The sequence below is a fragment of the Scardinius erythrophthalmus genome, assembly GCF_964197995.2.
Source record: "Scardinius erythrophthalmus genome assembly, chromosome: 17".
NCBI classification, from domain to species: Eukaryota; Metazoa; Chordata; class Actinopteri; order Cypriniformes; family Leuciscidae; genus Scardinius; species Scardinius erythrophthalmus.
In genome coordinates, this window is record NC_138237.1 from 9,816,998 (window position 1) to 9,830,540 (window position 13,543).

The following is a 13,543-nucleotide window of genomic DNA, read 5'->3' on the forward strand; positions in this document are numbered from 1 at the left end:
AGTTTGAAGAATGTCTGTAACCAAACGGTTGCTAGTCCCCATTTAAAAAAATTTAATAAAATTTGGTTTCAGATATTCTTTAAAATATCTTCTTTTGTGTTCAACAGAGCAAAGAAATTCATTTTAGAATGAAGTTTAGAATGACTTGAGGGTGAGTAAACAACATTTTTATTTTTGGGGTGAATTGTGAAAGCTTGTTTTCTAATTTTGCAGCCTGAAATCTAATCACATTCTCATCTTAATATAGCAATGTATAAAAATTATTTCACTATCACCATGTTTCTTAAACACACTCAGTCACAAACAGGAAATGGAGTCCCTTGATGATGTGATAAAGCTGGGTCAACTAGTCAACAGCAGCGCTGGATTTTTAACACCGGAAGGAAAATGGATAATGCTTTATCATGAATCAGAATTTTCGGATTAAATTTTCTGTCAGTGGCACAATGAGCAACAGTATAATTAAATAATTATACTGTCTTATAATTCAAGTCTTTACACTAACACTAGCCTGACTATACTTATAACTCACGGAAGAGTATCCTGTCTGAGTGTTTGTGTTTGATAGTTTAGTTTTTGCTCTTCTCCACCAAAACACAGATCTGATCTTCTGTCTGCACTGAGACGAGCCGTAGTAGTACAGAAGAGGGTCCAGGAAAACACTTACGCTCCCAAAACACACAGCTAACAGGTAAGCAGCATATGATGAATCTCCCCCCCCACTGTTTCCTCCAGTAGCTAAACGAACACAGTGGTACAACAGGATGCCATTGGTTGGAGCGAAACACACCACAAACTCCATCAGCACAGTGATAGTCATAATCACAGCTCTCCTTCGGTTGCCTGAAGATGATGATGGTTTTGCTAATCGATTAGACTTGCCACTGAGCACATATATTATGGTAAAGTAGCTCACTAAGGTGACAATGAGTGGCACAAAGTAGTAGAGACAGGAGAGGATGGAGAACAGGTACATGTAAAGCTGATCTGTAGGGTCGTCATGAAAAAGCACATCGTGGCACGTGACGCCCACATCCTTAATCTTGAGCGTTTGTGTCATTGAGAGAAGAGGCACTGTACCAGCGAGCGCCAGCAGCCAGACCAGCACACATACACACGTGGCTTTCCTTGCACTCCTCCAGGTTAGAGAGGCGATGGGAAGCGCCACAGCCAGCAGTCTGTCCACACTCATGCACATCATCAGCAGTATGGAGCAGTACATGTAGCAGTAGTAAGCAGCACTGAGCACACGACACGCCACCTCACCGAACACCCAATCTGAAGCGTTCAGCTGGTAGTGGATCTTCAGAGGCAGCAGCAGGGTGAAGAGCAGGTCCACACACGCCAGGTTAGACATGTAGATCACAGCTGGTTTCTTCACTCGAATCCTACAGGTGAACGTCACCAAGGCCAAAGCGTTCAGGGGCAAACTAATGAGGATGATGAAGATGTTGTACGAGGGCATGACACGTGTGACCATCAAGCCTTTGAGAAAGAGAACAGCCTCGTCTGAGATGTTGAATATCTCCAGGATTGTGGTCCGGTTGCATTTTGCAGCATTCAGATCAGTGTCGTTACATGGATGTACACCTTTATAGTTAGACCGAGACACCTCTGGGTGGCCGTGTACAGCAAAACTTAAAAAAACGATCTCTGTAACCGAAAACAACACCATCAGTGACATCTCTTATAACATCAGTAGACAACTAAACATGACTAAGAGGTTTTAATGAAGATGTTAAACTACAGAATCAGAGTCAAAACAAACACAAGGCCATCCTTCATTGTAAAAGTGTTGTTGGCAGTCTGTCTATGAGGATTTTGTACCTAATATAGTCCTATATAGCTTGGGTAATGTCTCATCCAAGTCAATCGGCTCATCGGTTTGAGCTATAGCCTATAGACATGATTAACAGCAAAACTGTGTCCAGATGGGGCTGTAACTAAACACAGAACCATCAGTGATAGCTCTCGCTGCCAGACAAATAAATTATAAGTTATATAATTTGGTATGTTAGTTCTAGCTAAATGCAAACAGCCATTTTCTTTATAGAGCTCTCTACTCTAAGGGCAGCCTTCTTCAGCCTATTGTGGAAATATTGATTAAAGTTCAATACAAATTTATGGACTTTCTTTGAAAAACAAAACATTCTGTCCAATGTAAAAAGCAGTGAGTATAGAAATAATAATATACTAATAATTTATTTATGCTGATTCAGAGTTGTACGGGCAAACAGTTATTTCTTAAGACTGGTCTTGTCCGGCTGCTCTTAGGTCAAAAGTATAGACAGTATTTAGAGGATCTCTTGATACTATACCTCTGGGTTTCTCATGATCAGGTGGATAAACTGGATTAACAGTTACTGCAGTATCAGCTAAACTGTATTCAGCACTATCTGTAATCAAACATACAAAAGAAAAATAAATATAACACTACTAGACAAATACAGGAAACGACCACATGATCCGAGATCTTGATAAAGGCTGAAATGACTCCCAGCCAATACAAACACAGGACACTTCCTAGGGATTCTGTGAACAGCCTCTATTGGGCGATGCGCCTGGAAGGATTAAGTATGAGTATAAATTTAAATGACAAGTTATTGGTTGATACTGGTGTTTTGGAACATGTATAGATGCTTTTAGCTGGTCTAAGATAAAAAAATACAGCTTGACAACTTTCTCTTATTTTTTTCCCTTTAAAGTTTTCTTAAGAGCCTGGAGTAATGCAGGCACTTTGCTTTCACAGCTTAATTTATTAATTAATTTATTTTAATATCTAAAAATAGCCCCATTATGGACTGGCCATACATACGGGGTTTTTAAACCGTTATTTCAGATATAAATAGTACTCTGTTTGCACTCTTTTTTAATTAACCTAAAAGTAATAAAGTATAGCCTATATGAAGAGTTCAGATGCAAAAGCCTAAGGGCCATCTGAAAATTTCTTATAGAATGATCTTTTTTATAAAGCTTGTATATTTAAGTTAAGTAATTTCACTTAAATGACAATTAATAGGTAATTTGCATTGCAATTTACATGAAATTATTGAACTTAAATATACGAGCTTGATAAAAATGATCATTATAGAAGAAAATTTCAGATGGCACTTAGGCTTTTGTATCTGAACTCTATATACACACCAGCATTTTTTCAGATTTTTCATTTAAATCATAAGCTCATTTTCTTGAACTTACCGTTAAAGATGGCAGCGCATGTGTGCGCATTCAGAATTAAAAACAAGATAGTTTGGATTTCCATGATGTGTGAACTTGCTATTGTCTGTTTCTAGAACAAAAAGTGAATTTCCGTACGAAAAGAAAAGCTCTTCAAACTGAAGAAAGGAAATGTTGCTTTGAGAATCAAACTCGCGCGTGAAGTCTTCAGTCGCCGTCTGAACAGTTATGTGGCTCGAGCGAGGATGTGCGTTACAATGTGGTGACATCACGGACCCTACGTCCCATATGGCTGTTTTTATAAAACCCGGACAGTGTGTCTGACTGTCCCATAGCGCCCCTGGGAAAGTAGGCTGTCACTTACACTTTACAGTTCAACATAGATATACAGACAGAGAGAGCAAGCGCAAAATGCGGCACTGGCATCTCGAAGCGGCACTTCCGGCGGCATCTCCAGCGGCCAGGACTTTCTCTGGCAGATGCCAGTGCGGCGGCATCTCCAGCGGCCAGCGTCATCTCCCATAATCAGTATTTTTTATTTTATTAACTGCATTTTAACAGTTAACACTTAACAGAGGAGTAGCTACTAATAAGTTGTTAATAAAGTTTTGAGTTTCTGATTCTCCATTAGCCTACATCAGAGAAAGCTGCAATTGTTCTGAGTAGCCTATATGTGTATAAATATCCAGCAAGAAGTGTCAATATCACTTTCACGTTTCAGAAAATGCTGTTTATTAAATAGGCCTATTAATTTGAAATGTTATTAAATATCAATATAAACGGTTATTCAGTTAATACAGAAATGAGTTTCTGATGTGCTGCACAATTCTGATATTAAATCAAATAAGCTGTAGCCTACAAAGCTCAAAATTGCATCATCTCCAGCCGCCAGCGACATCTCCAACAGCCAATACTTTCTGCGGCTGTGGCTGCTGCCAAAGTCAAAGTAAGTGTGATAATACCACTTTCTGATTATTACAGTTATGTTTCTGCGCAGTGGAAATTAAATCTTTATATATATATATATATATATATATATATATATATATATATATATATATATATATATATATATATATATATATATATATATATATATATATATATATTAATAAATGTAGGCTAACTGAATGATTAGCAAGTGATATGCTAACATTTGATGTGTGTTTTTTGGATTCAGTTATAAGCAATTTGCAAGTGATTAGAGAATGATTAACTTATATCATTTACAAAACATAAATATACGTTTCATAACTGTTTAATAAATTATGTAATTTTTTTTGTACCAATCAGTTTCAAGCTTTATGCTCTAAAGGTTAACTCTTTAACTGCCCCCCCCCCCTTTTTTTCGCATAGACAAAAAAAATCACTGTACAGACTTAAATGGTTGTAATTCAAGAATGCTTTGGAATATAGACATATGGTTGGTCTTGTTTTAAAGAAGACACATGCCAGATTATTGTAGAAGTGAAACAAATTATGACAGTGAAACAGAAAAAAAGTTATATAAGTTTGAGTTGAAAATGTACAATGTAAAAATATAATTATTTATATTTTATATAATATATATATATTACAAAATATATTTTACTCTAAAACTGCTAGAAAATTAAAGCCAAAAATCTAAACAAATTGTGTTCTGAATTTTAGGTTGATATCTCCAAAAATTAGCTTTCAGTAAGATTTTATTTGGGCACAGTAGCACACTTTTTCACTAGATGGACAGCCAGCTTCCTTACTGACCATATAAGGGCGCCTCCATTTTCATATATGTTTTGAGTGATCTGAACCGTGTATTTCCATAATTTCATACAGTTTATGAAGTATACATCATATTCTGAAATAGTATGGGTGTTTTGGCACTATTTGATTTGATTTCAACCTCTAATAAACATAAAAAGAGCACATATGTGCGTTATAGCTCGCTGCCGCATCACAAATCGAGAATCCATAATATTTTTCTTTATATTCAAAACATTTTCAGACCCTTTTTTCTCATAAAATTTTATTGGTGTTATCTTTTGAACTCTTGGCATGAAAACAAACTGAGGTTTCTACCAATCTTTCATGATTTTTCATGTTATGTAATATGAATGAATATGCCTAATGAATATGAAATATTATTGATGCAAATTGATAAATTACTGCTCTTCTGTAATTATTTTAAAAACCAGCCACCAAATACGAAAACTAGAGATTGTAAGCTTTCAAATGATATATAGTTTGTCAATATTACTTTAGGTTTTTACTAAGATATTATTGTTCTAAATATGGGCAAACGTCCCACCTGGGACGGTGACACTATACATCACTTGCAAATGTGTTACACATCATTCGTTGATTACCACTTCAAGAATCAATCTCATTGATTCAGCACATCAGAAACTCATTTATGTATTAACTCAATAACTGTTTCTATTCTAGCTACATAATGTTATTTTGTTAAAATGCAGTTTATAAAATAAAAAAATAGGCTATTAAATCAAAATATATGTCCAGTGGCATGTGCTGCCAGAGAATCTCCAGGCCGCTGGAGATGCCGCCGCACTGGCATCTGCCAGAGAAAGTCCTGGCCACTGGAGATGCCACCGGAAGTGGCGCTTCGAGATGCCAGTGCCGCATTTTGCGCTAGCCCTTACTGCAGAATAGTCTGACTAAACTTTGTAGGCAGCTTTCGCTCACAAGACATTATCAGATCCCAGCATGCTATCTCGTATTTATCCATCAACTCCTCCGTCAGTCTGAGAACTTTGTCAAAGTCACCATCTGAATCATCTCGAAAAGTGGCAAGGGTGCTTTCAGTGTTTCAATTAAGGAGATGCAGTCTGTCACGCAGATTGCTGGACTTTGCAGCACCTTTGTGGCAAAATCACTGCACTGAAACAACTTGCAAAACACAAGCATGAAAATGAACTTTTTCGTTTGCATCTGTTGTAATAGGTTATCTGCATCTAGTTTTGTCTGTCCGCTTGTCTCAGAATACTCAAGTAACACGTCTAGCATTTCTAATACTTTATGAACAGATCCTGATTTAGAGCTCCACCTGGTGTCACATGACCTTTCCAGTTCCTTGTATGGGTGCATTTCCTTCTGAAGTTCCACAAACCGAGCGTGCCTCTGGGACCCAGTGAAGAAGTTGTGTATCTGATTGATGACAGTGAAAAAAGTACTGACGTGTCCAGAAGATTCCGCAGCAGCACAAAGCACTAAATTCAGTATGTGGGAATAACTGTGTACATACACAGCTTTGGGAAATGTCTCTTTCAAGATAGATTGAACGCCTCCTCTGTGCCCAGACATGACCGATGCCCCATCAAAACAGAACCCGACACAGAGAGAAGGGTCCAAACCAAGTGGTTCTAGAATTTCAAGGATCCTCTGCGATATTCCTTGAGCAGACAGGTCAGCTGTTTTGACAAAGCCCAGCGCTCGTTCTTTGATTGTCCCACTATGGATAAATCGAACACAGACAGCAACTAGCTCGCGTTTCAAAACATATTTAAACTCATCTGCAAGTATGGCAAAATATGTGGGCCTAGGCTGTTCTTGCATCTCCGTTTTTATCTTCCTGAGTAGAAGTGAAGCGGCAGCCTCAAGCAGCTCGTCCTGAATGTGGTGGGACATGAGTGTAGCATTTCGTGGCTGTTTAACAAGTTTTCTTTTTATTTCTGGGTCGTACTTCGATATAAAACTCGAATAGCTCCAAAAAATTCCCCTTGTTTAATGCTTCCTGAGTTTCCCGGTGCCCTCTCAGGGGTATCTCCATTTTGGCACACTGCATGACAACATCCAGCACAACTTTGTCGATTACGTTCAATAAATGAAATGGAATCTCTGTGCATCTGATTTAATACAGTACCGCTGCCTTGTTGCGCATGACTTTGTTTGTAGGATTGTAATTTTACAAGTGCAGAAGCATGTAGCTTGCTAGACTGATGCTTCTCACAGACCTGGCCAATAGTTTCCAATTTTTGAAACCCTCTTTAGTAAAAGTCCCCTCAGTGTGCTGTTCAGGAAAATGCCGACAGGCTTTACAAAAAATCAGGTCTTTCGACTGGCTATATTCAATCCAGTTGAACCTTTCATACCACTTGGCGTTGAAGCTTCGATATTTCCCATCAATTATGGTACTCGGGAATGCCTGTAGATGAGGTTGGGTAGCAGGTTCCCCCAGAGCTGACAGATCCGACGGCAGTGGCGGTGCAATTAAGTGTAGCAGTGATCGTCGATTAGCCATAGGTAGATCTGTTAGTGGAGGTCGTCTGTTCGGAGTTAATCTCCGCTCCATTCTCAGAGCCAGCGGTTGTTCCATTACGATCCACAGATTGGTCCTCCAAATAATTATTAATCTCAATACGAGGTTTTTTTAAAAAAATGAGTGAGAGTAACTTGTTTGACCATACTAAGAAAAGTCAAGATACCGTACACTTCCAGCGACCGTTTAAACCGTTTGTTGTTCGCGTCATAGATGGTTCGCGACAGATTACAATAGAGCGTGCTACGTTGATGTTGCATAATTGAGCAATGAAAACACGTCACCAACACACTTAAATTTTAAATAGATATCAGGCTTACTTATAATTTTATTGTTTTTAACATAACATGTTATAGATGAAATACACCACATAAAGTAGTATCCATGTTTAACAATACAGAGTAGTATTTTATTTTATTTTATTTTTTTTAGTTCTGATTGGGCGGGCCAGCTGTCAATGTGGGCGGGCCTCCGCGCCTGCTCCTTACCTCTCCAATTTCTTTACTTAGACCTTTTGTAAGTTGTATCGGATTCCACTCTCTGAACGTGGTACCTTCTTGCCCCAACTTAACAAATACCTTATATTGTTCCCCACCATCCTTTAAAGAAGCACTTCCACCATCAGATGTATTATTCTTTTTCTTTTTACTTTAATTAATATTCCACTCTTCGTTACCCTCTCTGTCTTCCAACTCTCCAGTGCTCCCCAACTCTCCTGTCTCACTTACTACTCCGTCACTTCCTTCCTCCATCTCCTGACCATTCCCAGCCCAGCTGTTGCCATCCACCTGACACGGAGTCAGTTTCCGTTTGCGCTGACGTCCATCCGCCATCCGTTCCCAGTCCCTCGGTCTGGACTTGATCCGTTGTGGAGCTATTATGCCCGAGCAAATGCTATTCAGACCAATCAAATTGTCAGGGCGGGCTTTATAAGATGATGGACAGATGATCAACAACGTAAACATCCACATCACCAAAGAGAGCTTGGGTTCATTTACAACAAAGATAACTGCCGCTGGAGAATTGAGATTTCACGAGTTCACACTTACAAATAAGTCAGATAGAATAAATGCATATTTGGCGTGCTGTCCGAGGAGAGGGCTCCGGGCTCGGTATTCAGCCCGAACCCAAAGTAACGTTACTCCCCCTGCATTCCTGGCTGTGGAAGAACAAGCCAAGAGTGAGTGGAGGGATGCTGAAAACTGTCAAAGAATGTTAGGTGAGTAGTTGACAGAGTGAATAAATGCTTCCTCTCATGCTGATAGGGTAGACCTGGTAATTCTTTGATGACAAGTTGGTTGGATTGATTATTTGAACGTGCTCCTCCCGAGCTTTTTTTATGAAACATCATGTGTAGATTCCGCCATCGCGTCTGTTATAGAAGATATCGACAGCGCATTAATTTTAAAAGAGGAACATAGAACTGTGATCAAGGCATTTATCGATCGGAAAGATGAATAAAGAATATACTTCACTTACTCCGTTGATTGGTTGTAGGTCTATCCAATTGAGTGCAGAGTCTTTTTCCTTCCTGGTTCGGTTGAAACACGCCCCATAATCACAGCCCAATGAAGCAGTATCAGACTCACATTCTGACTAGAATCTGAGTATGATGACGTCAGGCTAACTTGCAATGAGAGTAGAAATGTTTTGTGCGTAAAATAATGCACGGTATATCAAATGTCAGGCTGTAATTACTTCATTGAAATTGTATTATTGTTATGAATCCTATATCTTTAAGTATTTTTATAGGCCTTAACATAACGCACTGAATCAGTGATAAATGAATCAGGTTGGTGTATTTTTTTCACATTAGATAAATTCAGACTTAATAAGTCTTCTAAGCTGTTAAACACAAAGCACAACCATTCTTTAAAATTTCGGCAAAAATTTATGTCATTGCTTGCAATCCACTGTTATATGTGAAACAGAAGTTTGCTTATGTTGGGAGGGCATTATAACAGAAACAGGGCAGGATATTGCTAGTTCCCAGCATGCTTTGATGAGCTTGGTTTGAGGATGGGTGGCTGAGCATATTGTAAAAACACTCAAACAATTACAGAGTAATTTTCTATGCTTGTTGAACATGAACGTTTATTAATGGTAATTGTGATGTCCCAACATTAATGCACCACTAGATGGCACTCAAGCTTTTTCAGTTGGATATATGTGAAGAGAAGAAGAGTGAGAGAGAATGCTGAGCATGTGCATGCATGTTATTCTGCTTGTTCAAAACAGGCGGGTAAACCATGGACCGGAAGTTGAAACCGGGTGCCGCCATCGACAGCGTGCCGCCATCTTGTAGCAGAACTTCACTTGCGTTTGCATTCCATTGAAACAGTTTTTGCAAAAATAGGCTAACGATTGCGTCATAACCACTCGACTCTCTGCCGCACAGTAGAGAAATTACCGTACAGACAGGAGGAGAAGCTCGCAGGCAATCGGGGGGACGTCAAGGGAGCTTTGGAAGAGCACTTCATTCCAAAAAGAAATGTGGTCATTGAAAAACATGCCTTCAGGAAACAGCAGTACAGAGGACGGATGCAACGGTAGTGCAATATATTGCTGCATTGAGAGATTTGGCTACTACTTGTGAATTGGCTGATAATCTGGATGATATGCTGCATGAACAACTATCTGAAAACACACTGGAGACTGCAATTACAATTGCCAAACAGCTAGAGGCTAGCCTGATGTCGTCATACTCAGATTCTAGTCAGAATATGAGTCTGATACTGCTCCATTGGGCTGTGATTGTAGAGGCCGTAATGAATCTTATGTTAAATCAAAAATGCAAGATGCAATTAATGAAGTGTGTAGGAGTAGAAGAGACGAAAGTATAATTACACAGTTAAGAATAAGAATAGGACACACAGGGCTCAATTCTTCATTGAAGATAATAGGGAAACATCCAACAGGGAAATGCCAACATTGTAGTCATTTAGTCAAACTGTAGAGCATATTTTATTTCATTGCACAAAGTACAGCCAAGAAAGAAACAAGCTTTTTCAGTCTCTCGGAATGGTCAATCAGAATAATTTTACAATGCAAGGTTTATTAGAAAAAGCATCCAGTAACATTTATCACTTTGTTATTAAGTTTCTGAGAGACACATACTTAGCCAAAAGGATTTAATAATTTTTTTCCTGATTCACACTCCAGCCCAGTCGGTGGCGGTAATGCACCATTAAGTTGGTTTGCCAACTGCCATAAAAAAACAAAAAAAGAGAAAATAGTACAATTAGCCTGGATGCCAGTCGAACTTAGCCCCGCCCACAACATTTTTAGGTAGGGAAGTTCGGTCTGGACTTCTTCTTTTTTTGTTTTTTTATGGCAGTTGGCAAACCAACTTAATGGTGCATTACCGCCACCGACTGGGCTGGAGTGTGAATCAGGAAAAAAATTATTAAATCCTTTTGGCTAAGTATGTGTCTCTCGGAATGGTCAATCAGAATAATTTTACAATGCAAGGTTTATTAGAAAAAGCATCCAGTAACATTTATCACTTTGTTATTAAGTTTCTGAGAGACACATACTTAGCCAAAAGGATTTAATAATTTTTTTCCTGATTCACACTCCAGCCCAGTCGGTGGCGGTAATGCACCATTAAGTTGGTTTGCCAACTGCCATAAAAAAACAAAAAAAGAAGAAGTCCAGACCGAACTTCCCTACCTAAAAATGTTGTGGGCGGGGCTAAGTTCGACTGGCATCCAGGCTAATTGTACTATTTTCTCTTTTTATCCTCCAAAAAAAAAAAACTTTACATGGACTACTACTCACTAGGCTATTTCACACAGCAATGGATCACAAAATTAAAACTTTGTTTCTATGCAAATCATCTGGCCTTTCCTCATGTTATATAAATGCTTTGTCAGAATTCAGCAACATAATATGAGTGTTATTGGTGAAAGAAACATTGACTAGATATTTGGCATTGGGTTGTCTTGAAATGGGCGGGGCTTTAACCGCTATGTTATTTTAAGCATGCAATTGATATGGGTTGATCAGAAATTGTTATATTTATTGCTGATTAGAAAAGCTCCAGATCAATGGTTTTGATCACGATAACAAACGAACTATATACAGAACAAGTTTTGCAACAATGAATACAACGCATGCGTTTGCAATTATGAAGTAAAATGTAATGAACAAGAGTTTTCATCTCAACATAACTTTCTTTTTTTTTATACTCTGAGCACAGATATTGACTCGTATTACTCGTATAATACTCTTACTCGGCAAAAGTGCTTTATCCGTACCGGATACTTGTTTCAGCCGAGTATCCGGGTCAACTCTACAGGATATATAATATAATATAATATAATATAATATAATATAATATAATATAATATAATATAATATAATATAATATAATATATAGAAACTGGAAAACACATTCCTGATCTGTTTTTCTTTTTTTTTAAATGTTACACTTTACTGCAAGCCTGGTTTTGGTTGAAAGCTGTGTATTTTGTCTGCGTGTTACTTGGTGTGTTTGGCTTTTTTGCCTTTTCCCTCCTCAACACAGATCTGATCTTCTGTCTGCACTGAGACGAGCCGTAGTAGAACAGAAGAGGGTCCAAGAAAACACTTGCACTCCCAAAACACACAGCTAACAGGTAAACAGCATATGATGAATCTCCCTCCCCACTGTTTCCACCAGTAGCTAAACGAACACAGTGGTACAACAGGATGCCATTGGTGGGAGCGAAACACACCACAAACTCCATCAGCACAGTGATAGCTGTAATCACAGCTTTCCTTCGGTTGTCTGAAGATGATGATGTTGCTAGAGATTCAGACTTTACACTGAGCACATATATAATGATAAAGTAGCTCACTAAGGTGACAACCAGTGGCAAGAAGAAGTAGAGGCAGGAGAGGATGGAGAACAGGTACACATAATTCTGTGTTTGAGACAGCGCATCATGACAAGTGACGCCCACACCCCTAATCTTGAGCGTTTGTGTCATTGAGAGAAGTGGCACTGTACCAGCGAGCGCCAGCAGCCAGACCAGCACACATACACACGTGGCTTTCCTTGCACTCCTCCAGGTTAGAGAGGCGATGGGAAGCGCCACAGCCAGCAGTCTGTCCACACTCATGCACATCATCAGCAGTATGGAGCAGTACATGTAGCAGTAGTAAGCAGCACTGAGCACACGACACGCCACCTCACCGAACACCCAATCTGAAGCGTTCAGCTGGTAGTGGATCTTCAGAGGCAGCAGCAGGGTGAAGAGCAGGTCCACACACGCCAGGTTAGACATGTAGATCACAGCTGGTTTCTTCACTCGAATCCTACAGGTGAACGTCACCAAGGCCAGAGCGTTCAGGGGCAAACTAATGAGGATGATGAAGATGTAGAACGAGGGCATGACGCGTGTGACCATCAAGCCTTTGAGGAAGAGAACAGCCTCTTCTGAGATGGACAATGAGGAACGGTTGAGCTCTGCTTGGTCTGGAGTAATAATAGAGTCTTCTTTAGCATAAAAACTGCCAGGTCCGACATCTGTAGCTGAACACAGAAAAACACAACACCATTAGTGAAAATTCACACAACCTGGGTGTTTCTTTTCTTTCATGAGGCCCCCCATCTATGTCCTCATATTTTGATACCATTATGAATATATGGACATAAATTTGTCTTACCTGCAGTAGAGTCATTCACAATCTGAATGAAATAAAGTGCTGCTTCATCACTGACAAACAATAATGACATGGCCAGGAAACATTGCTCTGCACCATTTCATTGTTTAGACAGAGACATTGCCAAATTTACAGCAGAGAGCGCTGAGGACATTCTCTCATTGCCTTATGTGGTTTGTCTAATATTGTTATGTGGGTGCATGCAACATCTCTTAAATTCTTGAATACCAGCTTTTTTGATTACAGCTAGGCCTATTTTTTACAATGCATCTGATACTATATCATGGTTCAGCTATCCACCTTATTCTGCTCAGTCTAAACAATGCGCGCTGCCATGACGACGACTCCGGTTGCCTACTTCCGTTCGTAGCGCTTGACCTGTACTAGGAGAGAGAGAATGAGTTCAAGCTTCTCATGTGCTGTTGTTATTAGTTTTAACAATTCAAAGAAGATTTCAAACTT

General features: G+C 39.2%; 1 protein-coding gene and 1 pseudogene across 2 annotated transcripts; both read right to left on the reverse strand.

Moving 5' to 3' along the window:
- Positions 1-347: 347 nt before the first annotated feature.
- Positions 348-3,312, reverse strand: LOC308705516 (proteinase-activated receptor 1-like). Its single transcript, XM_081390562.1, has 3 exons — positions 3,199-3,312; positions 2,319-2,396; positions 348-1,653 (listed from the first exon to the last, which is right to left on the reverse strand). The coding sequence occupies exons 1-3, from the start codon at positions 3,260-3,262 to the stop codon at positions 488-490; spliced, it is 1,308 nt and encodes a 435-aa protein (XP_081246688.1). The 5' UTR covers positions 3,263-3,312; the 3' UTR covers positions 348-487.
- Positions 3,313-11,852: 8,540 nt separating this feature from the next.
- Positions 11,853-13,154, reverse strand: LOC308706035 (proteinase-activated receptor 1-like; annotated as a pseudogene). The gene is made up of 2 exons: positions 13,085-13,154; positions 11,853-12,950 (listed from the first exon to the last, which is right to left on the reverse strand). The product of its transcript is annotated as a proteinase-activated receptor 1-like (transcript).
- Between the last annotated feature and the right edge of the window lie 389 nt (positions 13,155-13,543).

Excerpts from the sequence above, each read along its gene's own strand:
- LOC308705516 (XM_081390562.1), bottom strand. The coding sequence starts at position 3,262 with ATGGAAATCCAAACTATCTTGTTTTTAATTCTGAATGCGCACACATGC. Across the intron at positions 2,397-3,198 it reads ATGCGCTGCCATCTTTAACG|ATAGTGCTGAATACAGTTTA; the intron begins GTAAGTTCAAGA and ends GTTTGATTACAG. Across the intron at positions 1,654-2,318 it reads TGATCATGAGAAACCCAGAG|AGATCGTTTTTTTAAGTTTT; the intron begins GTATAGTATCAA and ends TTTCGGTTACAG.